Source organism: Hemiscyllium ocellatum, chromosome 44 (genome assembly GCF_020745735.1).
Source record: "Hemiscyllium ocellatum isolate sHemOce1 chromosome 44, sHemOce1.pat.X.cur, whole genome shotgun sequence".
In the NCBI taxonomy this organism is placed as follows: domain Eukaryota; kingdom Metazoa; phylum Chordata; class Chondrichthyes; order Orectolobiformes; family Hemiscylliidae; genus Hemiscyllium; species Hemiscyllium ocellatum.
In genome coordinates, this window is record NC_083444.1 from 1,891,066 (window position 1) to 1,911,485 (window position 20,420).

The following is a 20,420-nucleotide window of genomic DNA, read 5'->3' on the forward strand; positions in this document are numbered from 1 at the left end:
AACTAGAGGCACAGTTTATAAAAACCAGACTGTGATACCAAACCATTTTAAAATGCAACAAGCTTCAACTGGGCTATTAAGTATAATTCTGGCATCAAATTTTAAGAGATATATCATATCTTCGAGAGGATGTGGTGGAGATTTATTAAAATAATGCCAGAAATAAAGGAAGAGATTTTCACCTTGAACACATCAGGAATGTGAAATTTCAAAGGAAGCAGCCGGTTAGACTGCAGTTGGCCAACTTTGACCCAGCATGGAACCTGGCGTAATAGACGAGATACATTCAATTATTGTAGTTGGTCACTGTGCTGGTAACTCACTGGGATACATTCACTAAATGTTCTGGAGTAAAAGAAGAGTAGTATATTACACAACAAAGAAAACAAACAAACATATATGTTAGAAAGATCTTAACACACAGCAAACATGGTTTCTCCCTGTTTTCTAACAGATACTCAGTCCTAAAGAAACATTACTCCTGATTCAACTCTGTGATTCCTTAGACCACTGAGGCGGTTTACGAATCCTTTCCAAAACTACTGGCGTGAATCTTTTACATATCTAATTGGCTGTCCCTCTCTTGTTGAAATTCTAACAGCTTGAAGGCTTTTGTACAAACTCTCTCACCTTGGCAGTCCCACAAACTGAAACGACTCATGCTAGGGTGACTGGTTCCGTTAAACTTACCATTTGATTGTACTGCTAGGGGAAAGCTGTTCTCCGTTCTGAACTGAGCTCTTGATTCCTCTGAACTGAAGTCAAACCTAACATAATGGCTTTCGATCGGTGATGAGCTCAGCAGTATACACATTCCATCCATGAATACTGGAGAATGGCCGTGCACCGAAGCGAAATAATGTAGTTGGGCTACTGTTCCAAATCTACTTTCTGATCTTCTCAGTATTGCCTTCACAGAACCGGCCAAAATCCATCTGCCTCTATTCTAAAATCCAAATTCCAAATGGTAATATATATTGGATGTTTTTCCTAACAAAAGGGTGCTGATTCGTTGACAAACTGTCGGATTGATTGAGGAATTGTCATGGGGATTGAACCAGAGAACTATTTTTCACACTTTCCAAATTGTTGCTCTTTTTATAAATTGTCGCTCTCTTTACAAATTGTCACTCTCTATAACTTGATATTCTCATGTCTGGCGTGCTGAATGAAACATGTAAAGCTTGGATAGTATGTCACTTCTTTCAGTGAGATTCAAGTTCTGTGTGACCATGTAACAATTAGGAATGGGCGACTTCATTTAAATGGACAAGTGGGAGAGGTTGTGTTGCTCTCTTTGGGATAGAGAAGCTTTGAGGAGGATATTAGTTTATTAGTGAATAAACTATTCCTTCTGGGAGTAGGATGAGCAAATTGAAGGTAATTGATGGGGAAAAAAAAGCCCAGAGGGGGAGATGAGATTTTTTATTTAAAACAATGAGTTATGATCCTGAATGTTGTCTGAAAAGGTGGAATTTTGAAACAAGTGGGTTGGATCAACACCCGAAAAGCAAACACAGGGTGGTGGGGGGGAAGATGGACTTTCAAAGGGGCTACTGCAGACATGACAAGACTGACTGGCCGCTTCCTGTGCTGTACAATTCTGCAGGATAGTGGAAGATACTGTTTTTCCCCTCTGGGTGCCTCAGTTTCCCTCGTCAGTTTCCAAATGACTTTCTGAAATTGCTGAGCAGGAGCAAGAGCCTAAGCCTGAGTGGGGACAGGAGAAATGAGTCACCAGCATAACAGGAAACCAGGAAAATTCGCAGGACCTTTGTGAGGAGGACAGGAATTAGGATAGGGGTCACCTGGCATGTAAAGCATCTGAAAGTTGTTTTTGTTTGATAGTATGCCCGACTGGTCGAAATTGTTGGCATGCATGACCTGGGTGTAGGCATCACTCTGGGTGCACACCAGTCCATTGGATTCAAAGGGATTCTCCTGTTTGGGAATGATGCCCAGAAGAAGAAATACCTTCCGAAGCTGGCTACAGGTATGCAGCACAGAGGGACGGGACAGGGGGGCAGACACTAAGGAGAGATTCTGGTCTGTCACTCCTTGTGTACTGGGTTCAAATCCAGTCCACTGTGGCATCTCCTCTCACTGTCTATAACAGTCTCTTGTGAAACCTGAGTTTGATGGAGACAGTATTGAGGGGGTTTTATGCTGTATCTAACCCCGTGCTGTCCCTGTCCCTGGGAGTGTTTGATGGAGGAACAGCTTGGAGAGCGCTTTACTCTGTATCTAACCCAGTAGTGTTTGATGGGGACAGTGTAGGAAATGTCAGTGTTAGTCACAGCTGCCTGAGCTGCACTGAAACAGTATGCCATGAGTTCAGGCACTAGTCAAGAGATCTAAGCCTGTAATCCAGGCCCATGTGCTGCAGTGTTGGAGAGGCTATCTTTTGAGTTGGTCATCTTAAGTGAGACCTCAGCTGAAAATGTGTTGCTGGGAAAGCGCAGCAGGTCAGGCAGCATCCAAAGAGCAGGAGAATCGACGTTTCGGGCATAAGCCTTTCTTCAGGAATCCTGAAACGTCGAGTTTCCTGCTCCTTGGATGCTGCCTGACCTGCTGCGCTTTTCCAGCAACACGTTTTCAGCTCTGATCTCCAGCATCTGCAGTCCTCACTTTCTCCTTAAGTGAGACCTTGTCTACCCTCCCAAATGAATGTCAAATTCCGTGGCTGCCGTTACCAAATTAGGCAGTTTGCTCCCGTATCCTGAAAACGATATTTATCCCTTAATCAGCATCACTAAATCGGACTATCTGGTCATTCTTTGTGGGAGTTTACTGAATTTCCCTAATGAGAGCAGCAGTGAGTTTGTTGGCTGTGAAACGCTGTAGACAATGCTGTGACACTGTTTGTTGTATCATTGTGACCTTGTTGTGACTAGGAGAAACAATCGCTGCCTTCTGTCTGACTGAACCTGCCAGTGGCTCTGATGCTGCATCAATCAAAACCACAGCCAAAAGGAGCGACTGCGGAAAGTACTACATCCTTAATGGGGGCAAGATCTGGATCAGGTATGGGCTTACTTGGCAGAGAGGCAGTGAAGTCCAAATGGCTGCCTTTTCACAAGAGAGGGATAGAATTGTGGGAGCCTCTCTTACAGAACGCAATGGATGTCAGCCCAATTCATTTCACATCTGAAACTAGTAGATCTTCATGATCAGAGAGCCATGATGTGTGAACAGAGTTAGGATGCATTTCATTGAATGATCATGCAGGGTTGAGGGGCCAAATGGCTTCAATAGACAATAGGTGCAGGAGTAGGCCATTCTGCCCTTCGAGCCTGCACCGCCATTCAATATGATCAAGGCTGATCATCCTTAATCAGTATCCTGTTCCTGCCTTATCTCCATAACCCTTGATCCCACTATCCTTGAGAGCTATATCCAACTCTTTCTTAAATGAATCCAGAGACTAGGCCTCCACTGCCCTCTGGGGCAGAGCATTCCACACAGCCACCACTCTCTGGGTGAAGAAGTTTCTCCCCATCTCTGTCCTAAATGGTCTACCCTGTATTTTTAAGCTGTGTCCTCTGGTTCGGCGCTCACCCATCAGCGGAAACATGTTTCCTACTGCCAGAGTGTCCAATCCTTTCATAATCTTATATGTCTCAATCAGATCCCCTCTCAGTCTTCTAAACTCAAGGGTATACGAGCCCAGTCGCTTCAGTCTGTTCCTGTGGAAATGAATACAGAGAGTACACATGGGAAGTTAAATTTTAAAACCTGTTACCTGCTGATTAGTGATAAGAGAGAATGTCAAACAAATAGGAACCTGATCTTATTGAGTGATAAAAGATCCTAAGGGGATCTGACAGGTTGGGATACTGAGACGATGTTTCAGAGGGGACACAGTTTTTTTTAAATAAAGAAAGGGATTCCTATTTAAACCTGAAATGAGTATTTTCTTCTCTGAAAGGGTCGAATGTGTAGTTCTGTCTTCCTCCGAGAATGGTGGGGACTGGGGCTTTGACTATTTTTACAGCAGAGGTGCAGAGCTTCCTGACTGACCAGGCAGTCAGAGGTTATCGGGGGTGGGAGGAGCCGTTTCTCTGGTTTGTGTTATATAGGCAGGAATGTGACATGGAGGCCACAATCAAATTTAGCCAAAAGCTATGACACCTCTTCTACCCCCACTCCCCCCCCACCCCCCCACCCTGGTTCTGGACTCCCTGGTCACCAGAAATATCCTTTCTGCATTTATCCTGTCTAGTCCTGTTAGGATTTTGAGTTTGAGATTCCCTCTCCCCTTCTAAAGTCCATGAATATAATCCTAACTGATCCAGCCTCAATTCATGCATCTGTCCGACCAGTCCCTGAATCAGCCTGGTAAACCTCTGCTATACTCCTTCTCTAGCCAGAACATCCTTCCTGAGGAAGTGGGAGAACAATATTCCAGAGGTCGGCTCATCAAGACCCCTGTCCAATTGCAGCAAGACATCCTGTACTCAAATTCTTTCACTTCAAAGGCCAACACACTATTTGCCTCCTTCACCACCTGCTGCGATTGGTGTACAAGGACATCCAGGTCTCGTTGCACTTTCCCTTTGCTATCTTTCACTAATTAGATAATAATCTGCCTGCTTTTATTACCAAAGTAGGTAACCCCACATTTCTCCACATTATGGCATCTGCCATGCATTTGTCCAATCACTCGGCTTATCCAAATCACATTGAAACATCTCTGCATCCTCCTCACAGCTTGTCCTTCCTTCCAGCTTTGTGCCATCTGTACACATGGACATATTATAAGAATTAAGAGCAGGTTATGTAACTTGCTCCCTCAAGGCTGCTCTGCTGTTCAGTAAGATCATGGCTAAATATGATTGTGGCCTCAACTCCACATTCCAGCAACATTGACCAGGCAGAGATTACCGGGGGACAATCAGGAAGCTCGCCATCTCTGGTGTTTTTTTAAAAAAAAGCTGATGGAATTTGCTGCTGCAGAAAGCACTTGAGGCCTAAACATTGAGTGTTTTCAAGAAAGGGATCAGGTGTAGTTCATAGGGTCAACTGGTATGGAGGGAAAGTGGGAACAGGGCACCTTGTCCTTCAGGAAAGGACAGGACCAACAGGCCATCCCTTTAACCAATGATATTAAGGATTGAAAGATATCATTGAAGGCTGGACAAGATGCACTGCAGTAACTACCCGGAAGAACACTGAGAATACCATCCTTTGCAAGGCACACACCATGTTGACTTGGAAATATATTGCCATTCTTTCAGTGTTGCTGGGTCAAAATTCTGGTATTCCCTCTCTAATGGGATTGTGGCTCTACCTACACCATAAGGACTGCAGGATTTCAATAAGGTGGGTCACCACCACCACTTACAGGGCAATTCAATACTGGTCCAGCCATGAAGCTCAAAACTCACTGAGAAGGACAGGTTTCAACTCTGGGCTCAATGTAATTGACAATCAACACACTAAGCCCAGTAACTTCACAAAAGTTAAGGAGGTGTTAAGGGTAAATGGTACAAAATTTACAGTGAATTCTGACCATTTGTAAATCATAGTGTATCTTCCCTTCAACTTCCTGGCTAACATGCTTGTGAAGAATGGGGTGTCATGGCTGATTGTTTTGCTAGTGAGATTTGCACCGTTATATCTCATTTTCATAAGTACTGTCATCGAGTTTCATCCCGGTGTCCTCAAAACTTAAAGCCATTGGCTCATTTTGTGCGTGAACCATCATCTGAAGCAGTTTGTTTAAAGAGTCTTGTTGCTTCCCTGGTACGCGTGATGGTAAAGCCTGTACTCATGTCTGTGTGTTTTGGCAGTAATGGTGGTCTGGCAGATATCTTCACTGTCTTCGCTAAAATGTCAGTGAAAGATGAAACAACCGGTGAAGTGAAGGACAAAATCACCGCGTTCATTGTGGAGCGGGGATTCGGAGGAGTGACCAGGTAGGTTGTGTCTAACCTGTGGGGGGATGTAAGATGTTCTGACGGTGCACACACCCATTCTAAACTCCTACACCAACATTTATTGTCCAAATATCTTCGATAAATACAATGCAGAAGGAAATTGTTGCAGTTGCTAGAATCTGTACTGGAAACAACAAATTAGATTAGATTACTTAGTGTGGAAACGCACTTCGGCCCAACAAGTCCACACCGACCCACAACCCACCCATACCCCTACATTTACCCCTTACCTAACACTATGGGCAATTTAGCATGGCCAATTCACCTGACCCGCACGTCTTTGGACTGTGGGAGGAAACCGGAGCAAACCCACGCAGACACGGGGAGTACGTGCAAACTCCACACAGTCAGTCGCCTGAGTTGGGAATTGAACCCGGGCGCTGTGAGGCAGCAGTGCTAGCCACTGTGCCGCCCACAAATGCTGGAAATCACAGCGGGTCAGGCAGCACCCATGAACAGAAAGCAAGCTAACGTTTCGAATACAGTGGGATTGCCTGTTCTTTCCTGTTTGACAGTTAGACCATTGTTCTGCAATTTAGACATTCCAATGACTTGATCTGAATTATCAATGCCCTTTTCTATCCCCAGCTATCCAACCCCCCCCCCCCCAAACAAATCCCAACTATTGTGTAAACGCTGCACCCTTCACACTTCCCATCAGCACTGAAGAGTCATCGGGACTCAAAGCGTTAGCTTGCTCTATCCCCATGAATGCTGCCTGACTCACTGTGATTTCCAGCACTTTTATAATTGCACCTTCCCTCCAGAGAATTACTTTGAAGCACCCCACGGCTGCCACTCAATGGTAGGAAGATGCTATTACAGCATACAAGTTTAACAAAAGGTTGAGGTGGAACTAAAAACAGAAATTGATTGAAGGAGTCTGTACATCCCGTTCTAAACATCCCTGCCCCTCGATCATTCTTACCCCAAACGTCACACTTGCCACTGTGCATTGCTTAATCAGGCCCATGGGACCAAGCTAGCAATATTTTTGGCCGTAAGGCAAAGATCTGGCATTTTAGACTTGCCTTTCACAACCTCAAGATATCCCAAAACAGTGACAGCCGATGAAGTGCTTTGTTGAAGCCTCCTCACCGCCGTAATGTCAGAGAGATGTGGATGTTGAGAAAATGTTTCCACTAGTGGGGGAGTCGCGAATTCGGGGGACGTAGTTTCAGAATTGAGGGGCACTCATTTAAAACTGAGATGTGAAGAAATTTCTTCTGAGGTTTGAGTGAGCCTGGTGAAGTTTTCTAATGCCAGGGATTGCGGAGGCTAGATGACTGAAAGTGTTTGAAGAGGAGGTAGGTATATTTTTGAATTGTAGGTGGGTTGAAGGGCTGAGAAGGTGGCACAAAAGAGGAGTTGTAACCTGGGGCTAATTGTTTGAGATTCCATTGAATTGTGGAACAGGCTACAGCGATTGAATGGCCTGCGCCCACACTTATGTTCCACACAGACAAGCTTTCCAACAGTGCTCCTCAAATGACAGCATCTCAGCAAATCTGAGGGTTGTGACCAGTTTATCTCACTTCCTCCTGCCCCTTCCCTAGGAGCACACAGTCAAATATAAACCACATGGGGCAGCTATGAGAGGGAATGTATTCTTCACAAAATCTATTTGAGGAAAGTTGGGTGACTATAGTTCTGGGAGAGAATGAAATCACATTGGTTGAAGGTCCAGATGGGATGAGGAAGACCCAGTGAACTGTCTCTACCACTATCTTTTCTGGCACGGAAATACAGAGGAGGCCATTTGGCCCATTTGTGTTGTTCCAATTCTTTGAAAGTGCTATCCCATTAGTCCTTTTGACCCAACCACTCTTCCTTCATAGTCTTAAAAGTTTTATTTTTCAGATAATAATCTAAAACCCTTGGTTTCCACTGCCCTTTCAGGCAACATCACAACAACTTGCTGTGAAAAAATTCTGTTCATAGAATCATAGACTCTCTACAGTGTGGATGCAGGCCCAGATCCCATATCCTTTCCCCGTCAGCATTTCCCATGGCCAATCCACTAAGTCTGCACATCCCTAGACATTATGGGACAATATTCCATGGCCAGTCTACCTAACCTGCACATCTTTGGACTGAGGGGGGGAGCCAGAACAGTCAGAGGATCTCTCCTTTGGATTCTTTTGCCAATTATCTTGAATCCATCTCCCTCTGGTATTTCTGCTACTGGAAACTGTTCCTCCTTGTTTACTCAGTCAAATCCCTTATGAATCTGAGCATCTCTATTAACTCTCCATTTAACTTATCTCAGCTCGAAGAACAATCCCAGTGCCTCTCCATCCCTGGCAGTACTCTTGCAAATCTCCTCTGCAAGGCCACAACATTTCTCCTAAAGGATGGTGCTGAGTAGGGAACTGACCTCACAACACCACTTACTGCTTCACCAAAGATCTGTACAGGTTTAACACACCACCTCGTGTTTTTACTTCCTAACTTTGTCAATAGGCAGCTCTAACCTTTGCCAGGTGATCCTTATCTCTGTCCTCTTGTGTTTCAGTGGGCCACCAGAGAAGAAGATGGGCATTAAAGCATCAAATACAGCGGATGTGCACTTTGAGGATGTGAAGGTGCCGGTGGAGAACGTGCTGGGAGAGATTGGTGGAGGCTTCAAGGTGGCCATGAATATTTTGAACAATGGACGCTTTGGTATGGCAGCAGCTCTCTCTGGAACCATGAAGGGAATCATTGCCAGGGCAGTAAGTGTCTGTGAAACCATTTCTACATCAGAAGCTGGCCTACGTCAATGGCTGGCCCATATCCCACAATGGCTCACGCTCTTCGTTATGCTTGTCCATTTTCAGCTTGGACCTAGTTACAAAGTGAAAAAGACTCTCACTTTTATAACCTCAGGATGTCCCCAAATTCTGTACTGTCAACAAAGTGGGAAGCTTGACTCTGAAATGTAATGTAGAAAATGTGGCGCTTAATTTATACACAGCAAGCGCCCACAAACAGCAATGCAAAAATTACTAGATAGTGGAGACAAGACAAGAGAGGAAAGTAGTAATAACGGAAATGGGGTCAGAGAAAGACAGGTAAAGAAAGAGACAAGTTTTAGGAATGCCTCAATAATCCCGACTGTATTTTACAAAGGTAGCATAGACAAAGCTAATGATTCTGTATCTGAGTGCACGAAACATTCATAGCAAAGTGAGCAATTTGTTAGTGCACATTCAGCTGCTGTTCCTGACACGGGGTTCAGGGTGATCATGATTGGATCCTGAGTATTGAATGGTATATGACAGTCCACAAAATTAGGTAAAGTTTAGAGGGCTAGCACTGTTAGTTAAAGATGGCAGTTGTACAGTAGTTAGAGATGACCTTGGTTCAGGAGATCAGGGGAAAACTTAGGAGTGGGATCTTCTGAAACTGTAAATGTTGGGATTGACATCAGCACATTGGTGGGTGTGCGTCACCCCTCAGAGTGGCTGTGTAGCTGAGTGACCCCTAACAGTAACCACAAAATGGGGCAAAATATGTTGTGATTGGAAGCAGGTGGATCTTATTGACTATGAGATCTATGATTGGCCCAGGTTAAGAATCCCAGTTGGGGAGCCCTGGCTGACCAATATAACCAGGGGATTCAGAACCTCCTCACTTCGAGGACTGACTCAAGCTAGCTGGCCATAGTGTACTGTGCACATGTCAATAAAAGGTGACTCGGTAATGGGATACTGGCCTTTGTGCAATAATTTCAGTAAATAAGAAGACTTGTTTTTTGTGATGTGAGTTCAGTCATAATAATGGATGCTTTTAATCCACCCACCAACTGAACAGATCAGGTCGGCAATAATAGCCTGGATAAGGAGTTAATAGAATGCTTTTAAGAGAGTTTCTTAGAACTGCACATTCTGGCACTGATTGGTATTATGTAATGTGATGTTTGGTTCTCGTGCCTTCATTGGTCAATGCGTTGAGTATAGAAGTTGGGAGGTCAGATTGCAGTTGCACAGGACTTTAATTAGGCCAATTTTGGAATACTGTCTGCAATTCTGGTCTCCTTACTGCAGGAAGGATGTTGTGAAACTTGAAAGGGTTCAGAAAAGATTGATAAGGATGTTGCCAGGGTTAGAGGGTCTGAGCTACAGGGAGAGGCTGAACAGGCTGGGGCTGTTTTCCCTGGAGTGTCAAGAGACTGATGGGCAACCTTACAAAAGTATATAAAATCATGAGGGACATGGATATAGTGAACAGCCAAGGTCTTTTCCCCACGGTAAGGGAGTCTAAAACTAAAGGGCAGAGGTTTAAGGTGAGGGGGAAAGAATCGAAAATGGACCTAAGGAACAATTTTTGATGCAGAGGATGGTGCATGTATGAGCTGCCAGGGAAAGTGTGGAGGCTGGCACCATTGCAACATTTAAAACCTATCTGAATGGGTACATGAATAGGAAGGGTTTAGAGGGATATGGGTCAGGTGCTGGAAAATGGGACTTGATTAATTTAGGATATCTGGTCACCATGGATAAGTTGGACACAAAGGGTCTGTTTTCATGCTGTCCATCTCTCTGACTCTAGTTAAGGCACCTCCAGGGAGCAGCGACTGATTGAATTTAACATACAGTTTGGAAGGGAGGAGAATAAGTCAAGGTAAAATTCAAAGTAATCAAGAAGAATCATCATAGTTTTGTCAAAGGGAAATTGTATTTAACCAATTTATTGGAGCTCTTTGAAAGAGTAACGTGCTGTGGACAAAGGGCAGCTTGTAGATGTACTTTGTGGATTTCCAGAAGGCATGTGATGAGGTGCCACACTGAAGGTTATTAATAAAAGCTTATGGTGTAGGGGCTATAATATATTAACAAGGATGGAGGATTGGCTGGCAGAAAAAAATCTGTACAATTGGGTCTTCATCTGATTGGGAGAAACTGAGGACTGCAGCTGCTGGAGAGCCAGAGTGGGAAAGTGTCGCGCTGGAAAAACACAGCAGGTCAGGTAGCAGCCAGGCAGCAGGAGAGTTGATATTTCGGGTATAAGATCTTCATCAGGAATGTTGGGGGTGGGGGCGGGGTTAGGCAGCTGCGCTCGGAAGGGGTTAGAGATATAGATGGGAGGTTGGGAGTGGGGCTAGCGAGGAAGGTAGCTGGGAAGGTATTTGTGATAGGCTGGTGGGGAGGGTGGAGCATATAGGTGGGAGCGAAAACGGACAAGTAGGACAGGTCAAGAGGGCAGTGCTGAGTTGAAGGGTTGTATCTGGGCCAAGGTGGGGAAGGGGAGGTTTGGAAACTAGTGAAGTTGATATTGATGTTCCTTGTTTGGATGTTTGTAGATCATCTGTGTTTTGGTGATACTGATTGAGAGAGAAATATTTGTCAGGACACCGAGGAAGATTCCACTGCCTGTCCACAGAATAGTGCCTTTTACAACCCCCCAGTGGTGCCTCAGCTTAACTTGGAAGGGAGACAGTGCTGAGAGTGTGGTGCTGTGTTAGTCATTCTGGATTCGGGCTTCAGACTCTGGAGTGGGATTTGGAGGCGGTAATGTTACCAACAGAAGCAACCGGCATCTTGGATAAAGGCAGTGTGCCGGTGATTCTTCTTCCCACCCTCACGATGCCAAGTCTGTGATTAAACCTGTCCACATCCAGAATTGTCCACATCCCAAGAGAAGTCCTCAGACAAGAATCATAAGCAGCAAACGTGAGTTTATGGGATGTTAAGCTTTGTGGCACTGCTGCTAACAGCCCAACATAGAGCAGAGATCAATGTGGGCCCAATCCAGGGATCTCTGCCCCAAGCTCCCTAAGCACTGATGTGGTGATAAGTCCTCATCCCTGCAACTAGATACTTTGCTGCCACTTGCTGAAGGAAATGGGAGATTCTTTTGCATTAATTCTCAGGATGTGGCCGCTCCTGGGTAGACTAGCAGTTATTAAACTCCTGAAGCAGGAATGGTGGTGAGCTGCCACCTTGAACTGCTACAGTTGATGTGGGGTATGTCGACCCACCGTGCTGCTCGGGAGGCAGTTTCAGGATTTTGACCCAGTGACTTTGAAGGAACGGCGGTATATTTCTGAGTCAGAAGGGTGTGAGACTTGCAGTGGGTGGTGTTCTCATGTATCTGCTGCCCTTTCCCATCACGGTGGTGGTAGTCGTGGGTTTGTAAAGTACTCTCGCAGGAACTTTTGTGACTTACTTCAGTGCATCTTGTAGCGGAGCATGCTGCTCCTATTGAGCGTCAGTGGTTGGGGGGGAGTGAATGTTGGAGATAGTTGAACGTCCTGGGTGATTATCCCTCTGGTCTGAGTCAGCACATTGAGAAGAGAATGTCAGTGTGGTGGAGATTGGGGGTGGAGAACCTGATATCTTGTTTTTCTCACAGGGCCGCTTGTATGCAGGGAGTTTCCCAATCAAGTGAGGAAGAGGTGGTGAGGACTCTTTCTCTTGTTTTGTTAAATCTGCTGTATTGAGCATTGTGGTTGTGGCAGTTGTGGTGAAGAGCTGGGTCAGGTGACAGGATAAGCAGGTGGGGGGAGCTGCCGTTATTTTTGGAAACTGCTTGTCTGTGTTTTTTCTGCTTCAAACAGTTCTATCTGACTTGCGGGCCACTTACCACACGTGCTACTCACATCTTGCATAACATTTCTACCTGACCTACTTTCTGTTTCTGAATTCCGATTCAAATATGAAAGATTTGTCCATTTTAATACAAATTTATTCATCTATATTGTACATATTTTACCTTTGCAAAGCCTTCCTTTCTTGCTCTATTCCCTGCTACCTCTCCTGTTGCATTTCTGTAGCAACTCCCACAACCTGAGGATTTCCCAAAGCAGTTTGCAGTCAGTGGAGTTCTGTTGTTGCATCAGAGTTGCTGATACAAGGAATGAAAAGCAGAGATAAGTTGATGATCATAGACTAAGCACAAACTCCCAGTGGCTACTGAGAGAGCAACACGCTGTCGGAGGGTCAACGTTAAGGAACGCTGCACTGTCAGAGGGTTACTGCTGAGGGAGTGCAGCACTCTTGGAGAGTCAATACTGAGGGAGCACCACACTGCTGGAGGGTGTTGAGGGTGTCCTGCCCTGTCAGAGGGTCATTGTTGAGCGAGCCTTGCACTTTCGCGCATCTATTTTTATCACAATCCCCCTATCCTTTGTCATTATAGAAATCGAGGGTCGTGAGCACTCTGACTTATTAAACTCCTGCTTTCTTTCATTTTGATTCAGTGTGCAAATGTTCTAGTTGCAATCTTACTACCAAGAGAGATTGGAGACCTGCCATCTGTGCTGTGTCCCATATCCTTTGTACACTAGGAAAATTCCCCCACCGTACATCTGTACTTGCTAGACAGCTATCGGAATTAAATCTAGCATTTGTGCAATTGACAAATCATTGAGTTGTGGTAAAGGTTGAAATGTAACTCCTCATCTAGGCTCTCGTATTGGACTAGGTTTGATTTATCCTCTTTAGTGCAATGGATTTTAATGGGAAAACGATTTTTTTAGAATTCATGTTTAGCTTATGAATTAGGGTTGCTGTCACGAGTGAGTATGGGTCTAGAGATTTTTTGTTTTAAAGTGAACCTCATGTGAAGGTCACTAGGAAGGCCAGTATTCATTTTGCATGCCTAACTGCCAAGTGTACGACTGTGTGGCTTGAGGGGATAGTTATGAGTTATCTACCCTGGTTTGGGACAGGAGTTACAAACAGGCCCAGACTGGTTAAGAACGCAGTTTTCCTTCACTGAAGAGATATGGACATGCCAGTTGGATTTTTACTAACAGTCCAACATAAGGACAACATCAACTTTATTTAAGAAGCATTTTACTGTCTTCATCTTGGCATTCAGTCATGTGAGAGAGAACCACCATGTGGCGTTGCATCATGTATGCCATCTCATTAGCATTTCACAGGTGTCATCTCTTTGAATCTAGTCAGTATATGACCGACACTGACTTATATTTCCAGGTTAGGAATGTGCAACTTAAAGGCTATGTAGATCAGGCTCATTTGAGATTCCCCAAAGGAGATTAGACTATTTGAAAAGGTTAGAGAGAGATGATAGAATGGTTCTTGGTGGGATACATTTGTAGAGTCAACATGGAACACAGTGGGTCAAATGTAACAATTCTGTGATATTTGTGATATAATTCAACTAACTTGGGCTTTGAGCTTGAGTTTTCTACATTGTTAGTCCAATCCCTGCTTTAGCCCTCCAGTTAACACCGTTACTATACTACCACTGCCTTTTGTCCTTTCTGAATGCACACATTAATTCATTCATCCCCAGCTGAATGGTGAATTGATCAGGAGTCTGGGTGAATGAACCTTTACCCATGGATAGTGAGTTTGTGGGTCCTTATTTTCGTTTAGGAATAAACCCTCCAGTCACTGACACTTCCAGTCACATTCTACAACTGGGCTTCATAAGACATTGATTCAAGACAGTTCTCATAAGGAGTCATGTTGAAGAGATGGGGAAATCACTTCTCACACGGCGAATCGGCCTGTAACCCATCATTTGCAGAAGTGATGGAAACAGATTCAGTCATAAATCTCCAATGGAGAATAGGGCAAACAGTTAAAACATAAAAATACACCGGTCATTTATATAAATGATTTGGATGCGAGCATAAGAGGTACAGTTAGTAAGTTTGCAGATGAGACCAAAATTGGAGGTGTAGTGGACAGCAGAGGGTTTCCTCAGATTACAACAGGATCTGGACCAGATGGGCCAATGGGCTGAGAAGTGGAGTTTAATTCAGATAAATGCGAGGTGCTGCATTTTGGGAAAGCAAATCTTAGCAGGACTTATACACTTAATGGTAAGGTCTTAGGGAGTGTTGCTGAACAAAGTGACCTTGGACTGCAGGTTCATAGCTCCTTGAAAGTGGAGTCGCAGGTAGATAGGATAGTGAAGGCAGCGTTTGGTATGCTTTCCTTTATTGGTCAGAGTATTGAGTACAGGAGTGGGAGGTCATGTTGGGGCTGTACAGGACATTGGTTAGGCCACTGTTGGAATATTGTTTGCAATTCTGGTCTCCTTCCTATCGGAAAGATGTGAAACTTTAAAAGATTTACAAGGATGTTGCCAGGGTTGGAGGATTTGAGCTACAGGGAGAGGCTGAACAGGCTGGGGCTGTTTTCCCTGGAGCGTTGGAGGCTGAGGGGTGACCTTATAGAGGTTTACAAAATTATGAGGGGCATGGATAGGGTAAATAGACAAGGTGGTGCTGAGTTCGAAGGTTGGGACTGAGACAAGGTGGGGGAGTCCAGAACTAGAGGGTATAGGTTTAGGGTGAGAGGGGAAAGATATAAAAGGGGCCTAAGGGGCAATGTTTTCACGCAGAGGGTGGTACGTGTATGGAATGAGCTGCCAGAGAATGTGGTGGAGGCTGGTACAATTGCAACATTTTAAGAGGCATCTGGATGGGTATATGAATAGGAAGGGTTTGGAGGGATATGGGCCAGGTGCTGGCAGGTGGGACTAGATTGGGTTGGGATATCTGGTCGGCATGGACGGGTTGGACCGAAGGGTGTGTTTCCATGCAGTACATCTCTATGACTCTGATTATGAAGCGAGAGCAGAGACAGCAGCACGTACTGGTTTGCCCTTTCAAACAGTTGGCATATGAGCTCAGTGGCACCTCAATTTATGATTCTAGTTATTGTATTGCTGGGACTGAAAGGGAGGAACATACTGATGGTCAAGCCAAAATGCTCCATAAGTTGCACCATTAATTGAATTCAAAAATTTATATCACCAGAATTGTTTCGTTTAGGTACTTAAAATCTGATTGAAGATTTGTAGCTCAGGTATCCGTTGTTGTGGTACTTTAGGTACTGCCTTCCAGAATAAAAAGACTTTCACCATCAATCAACAAAATAATCCCTTTATCCTTACGCAAAGTTTATTTTAAAGCAATTGGCAAAACTGGTTATTAGAGCTGAAAATGTGTTGCTAGAAAAGCGCAGCAGGTCAGGCAGCATCCAAGGAGCAGGAGAATCGACGTTTCGGGTATGAGCCCTTCTTCAGGAATGAGGAGAGTGTGTCTAGCAGGCTAAGATAAAAGGTAGGGAGGAGGGACTTGGGGGAGGGGTGATGGAGATGCAATAGGTGGGAGGAGGTTAAGGTGAGGGTGATAGGCCGGAGTGGGGTGGGGACGGAGAGGTCAGGAAGAAGATTGCAGATTAGGAAGGTGATGCTGAGTTCGAGGGTTGGGACTGAGACAAGGTGGGGGGGAGGGGAAATGAGGAAACTGGAGAAATCTGAGTTCATCCCTTGTGGTTGGAGGGTTCCTGGGCGGAAGATGAGGTGCCCTTCCTACAGCCGTCGTGTTGTTATGGTCTGGATGTCCTTGGTGGAGTGGGAGGGGAAGTTGAAGTGTTGAGCCACGAGGTGGTTGGGTTGGTTGGTCCGGGTGTCCCAGAGGTGGTTATTATCCATGTTATACTTCACGATTAGAAGGTGTCTCCTTTTACTCCCAGACAGTTTACACACACATGGAGAACAACTCTGCAGAGATATCATTTAAAAAGTAATTGGAGAAAATATCCTCATTGACCAATGGTCTACAAAATCGAGAATCAAGGTTGATGAATTCTCCCAGTCCACTGACCATCGTGTTGACACAATCGAATTGCTGACACCGCTGTGCTGATAGAAGCTTCAGTTCGAATTGGGAATCAAGTCTTTAGACAGTGTGCTCCTTGTTGCTGAGTTTCCTTTTATTTTCTTCCCACCTACTGAGGAGTTTTTTAGATTTTTCGATTCGATTCCCTACAGTGTGGAAACAGGCTCTTCAGCCCAACAGGTCCACACCGACCCTCCAAAGAGTAACCCACCCAGACCCATTTCCCTCTGAGTAATGCACCTAACACCACGGGCAATTTAGCATGACCAATTCACTTACCTGCACATCTTTGGACTGTGGGAGGAAACCGGAGCACCCAGAAGAAACCCACGCAGACACTTGGAGAATGTGCAAACTCCACACAGACCGTTGCCCGAGGCCGGAATCGAACCTGGCTCCCTGGTGCTGTGAGGCAGCAGTGCTAACCACTGAGCCTCCGTGTCAAATCCAGCCAGGATTGTGAGAGAGCCATCTTCGGAGAGTCCCTATAGTATCTTCCAAAGGCAGGTTTTCCAACAATGAAGGGCAATAAGCTCTCTTCTGGAAGGTGTCCAAACAGTTCAGCATCTTTGCGTTTTCCCCATGTAGTTTATATTTTCATATTCCCAAAAGTATAGAACAGGCTGTTTGGCCCATCTGTTTGTTACAGGGTATTAGTGTTTTTGCTGCACAGAAGCCTCTTTCAAGCCCTCTTCATCTCACCTGACTAGCATATCCTTTGGTTTCTTTCTCCCTTGTGTGGTTTTCCAGGCTGCTCTGTAAATGTACCCACACTATTTATCTCGACCACTCCTGTGGGAGGGTGTTCCATATTCTGTCCACTCCCTTGGGTCGATATTTCTCCTGAATTTCCCATTGATGTTTAGTGACTGACCAACATAATGGCCCCTGATGCTTGTCTCATCCACGAACGGAGGCATCTTCTGAACGTCCATCCCATTAAATCTGTTCACAAATTTCAGCAACGTTTACTTGCTCAAAAATAGAGTAAATCCGAGCCCTTCCTGTCTGGTTTTGTTCTAACACTGTGTGTTTTATTTCCCAATGTTAGGTTGACCATGCTGCAAATCGGATCCAGTTTGGGAACAAGATTCACACCTTTGGTACCATTCAGGAGAAGATTGCTCGTATGGCAATGCTGCAGTATGTGTCCGAGGTAAGCAGAGGTGGTGGGCTGTACTTCACACACAACTGGCTTGATAGTGGGAGACAGAGGATGGTGGTACAGGGTTATTGTCAGACTGCAGGCCTGTGACCTTTAAAGATGTTAAACAACAGAAACAGCCTGAATAGGTGGAGTCCAGCTCTCACAGAACCAAGATTTTTAATTTTAGCTTTCCAGAGTAACTGGGGTCTTCAAATTGGATGTGGAAGTTCTCATTCTACTCTCTGCTACAGCTAAAAGCTGAGGTTCTCTTCCTGCTGCTGAACTTGCACGTGAGACGATCTATTTTACTGAATTTGGAGATATTAACATCAGCTGGAAGTTACAGTCGACAAAATGTGAAGCTGGAAAGGCACAGCATGTCAGGCAGCGTCGGAGAAGCCAGGAGGCTGAAGCTTTGAGTGGGGTTCCTTTAGTAGGACTCCTGATGAAGGGTCCTGACCCTAAACGTTGATTTTCCTGCTCCTCCAATGCTGCTGGATCTATTCTACTGAACTTGCCTTTGCCAAGTGTGTGTTTATAGGATTTTACTGTATTGGAACAGTTAATTAGTAGTAGTTAATATACCTATTATTTTGTTAAGCATTTCAACAGAGATACAGTGAAGCCAATTCTGTTGTTTTTATTCTGTCTGTTTTTAACTGTAGTGTAGAAAGTGTGTTTTACATTGAGTAGTTTAACCAATCAAATTGCATCTGAAAAGCAACACCTTACACTTACCTTTAAAAGAGGAAATATTAAGAGTCTAGGCTACCTTAATATATTTTAGGGGGTTTGGTCTGGATTCAAGATTATTCAACTCAAAGACAGTGAGTGGAGAGTGTTGGTGTTTTTTATTTTGGGTATTGCATTTGGTCAGTTTAAAGAGGGTGTGCTTTGTGTAATAATGGTTCTTTCAGTTACTAAGAGTTTCCTGGAGGTGAAAGAAGTAATTTGAGGAGTTTGACAGAAAGCGAGCAAAGCAAAGCAAAGCAAACAAGTTGAAGCCTGTATCTGTGAGGAAAGGGGAAGTAATTGTAGCATTAGCTGTCCATCTTTCATTGCCAGAAATTCAATCAGAATCATTGGAGATTGCTAAAACTCAATTGCAAATGAAACAGCTTAAATAGGAACAATGGCAAAGGAAATGAAAAAGAATAGCCCTGGCAGAACAAAAAAAAAGGAAATGAAGCAGTTTGAATTACAATCAAAAGCAGGGGAAAAGTAAAGGAAAGGATGGCTGCAGCAGAAGAAAAGGGAGAAAATCTTTGAAATTCAGAGATTGGAACTAAAACTCACAGTCGACTTAAATGGCGGAAGTAGAGGTGAAAGGTAGTAGTGATGAGGACAGTGATGGAGAGTAAAACATGAGGTCTGCAGATGCTGGAGATCACAGCTGCAAATGTGTTGCTGGTCAAAGCACAGCAGGCCAGGCAGCATCTCAGGAATAGAGAATTCGACGTTTCGAGCATAAGCCCTTCATCAGGAATGAGAGAGAGTAGCCAAGCAGGCTAAGATAAAAGGTAGGGAGGAGGGACTTGAGGGAGGGGCGATGGAGGTGGGATAGGTGGAAGGAGGTCAAGGTGAGGGTGATAGGCCGGAGTGGGGTGGGGATGGAGAGGTCAGGAAGAAGATTGCAGGTTAGGAGGGCGGTGCTGAGTTGAGGGAACCGACTGGGACAAGGTGGGGGGGGGGGGGGGGGGAGGGGGAATGAGGAAACTGGAGAAATCTGAATTCATCCCTTGTGGTTGGAGGGTTCCCAGGCGGAAGATGAGGCACTCCTCCTCCAGCCGTCGTGTTGTTATGTTCTGCCGGTGGAGGAGTCCAAGGACCTGCATGTCCTCGGTGGAGTGGGAGGGAGAGTTAAAGTGTTGAGCCACGGGGTGGTTGGGTTGGTTGGTCCGGGCGTCCCTGAGGTGTTCTCTGAAGCGTTCCGCAAGTAAGCGGCCTGTCTCCCCAATGTAGAGGAGGCCACATCGGGTGCAGCGGATGCAATAGATGATGTGTGTGGAGGTACAGGTGATGGAGAACAATCCCATTGTAGCCAAAGGTCTGGTGGGGATCTGTTTAAATATGTCCAAGCTTACCTAAGTTCAATGAGAGGGACGTAGAAGCCTTTTTCATTTCATTTGAGAAAGTGGCTAAGCAAATGAAATAGCCGGTGACCATGCGGCCTTTGACCCAAGTAAGTTGGTGTTTTGAGCTAATGAGGTATTTGCATCACTATCAAAGGAAGGATCTGGGGAGTATAATGGTGAAAAAAATCATCTTAAGTTCATGTGAGCTAGTGCCAGGAGCCTACAACATTTTGGGAATCTAAGGAGGGGACCTGGTCATACATATATTGAGTTTTAAAGTATCAAACTAAGTAATTTTGAGAGGTGGATAAGGGTATTGGAAATTGATCAAACATATGATACTATTAAAGAAATGATTATTTTGGAGGAATTCAAAAATTCACTTCCTGAGGGAGTGAGAACTCCTGTGGAGGAGCAGTGTGTTAAGGCTACAAGATTAGCAGGGGAAATGGCAGATGATTGAGTTGATTCATAAATCAAAGTTTGGCTTCCAACATCAATTTCAATCTGTGACAGATAAAAATTAGGGAAAAGAGAGAGCCTCAGGTGGTAAGGGAAAAGGAGGTATAATTGAAGGGGGTAAAGATAACTTACCACAGGGTAAAAAGGAAACCCAAAAGGGGGAAAGAGAAGTAAAACCACTCGAGTGGTAACACTGTAGTAAAGTA

At 44.8% G+C, this 20,420-nt stretch overlaps 1 protein-coding gene across 1 annotated transcript in view; it reads left to right on the forward strand.

Moving 5' to 3' along the window:
• The window catches only part of LOC132835154 (very long-chain specific acyl-CoA dehydrogenase, mitochondrial-like), a 93,081-nt gene that overhangs the window by 30,482 nt on the left and 42,179 nt on the right, over positions 1 to 20,420 (forward strand). Inside the window, exons 7-11 of the mRNA XM_060854488.1 lie at positions 1,849 to 1,993; positions 2,895 to 3,024; positions 5,793 to 5,918; positions 8,455 to 8,653; positions 17,582 to 17,686. Of these exons, the coding sequence (XP_060710471.1) occupies positions 1,849 to 1,993; positions 2,895 to 3,024; positions 5,793 to 5,918; positions 8,455 to 8,653; positions 17,582 to 17,686 (705 nt within the window). The remainder of the gene's footprint in view (positions 1 to 1,848; positions 1,994 to 2,894; positions 3,025 to 5,792; positions 5,919 to 8,454; positions 8,654 to 17,581; positions 17,687 to 20,420) is intronic.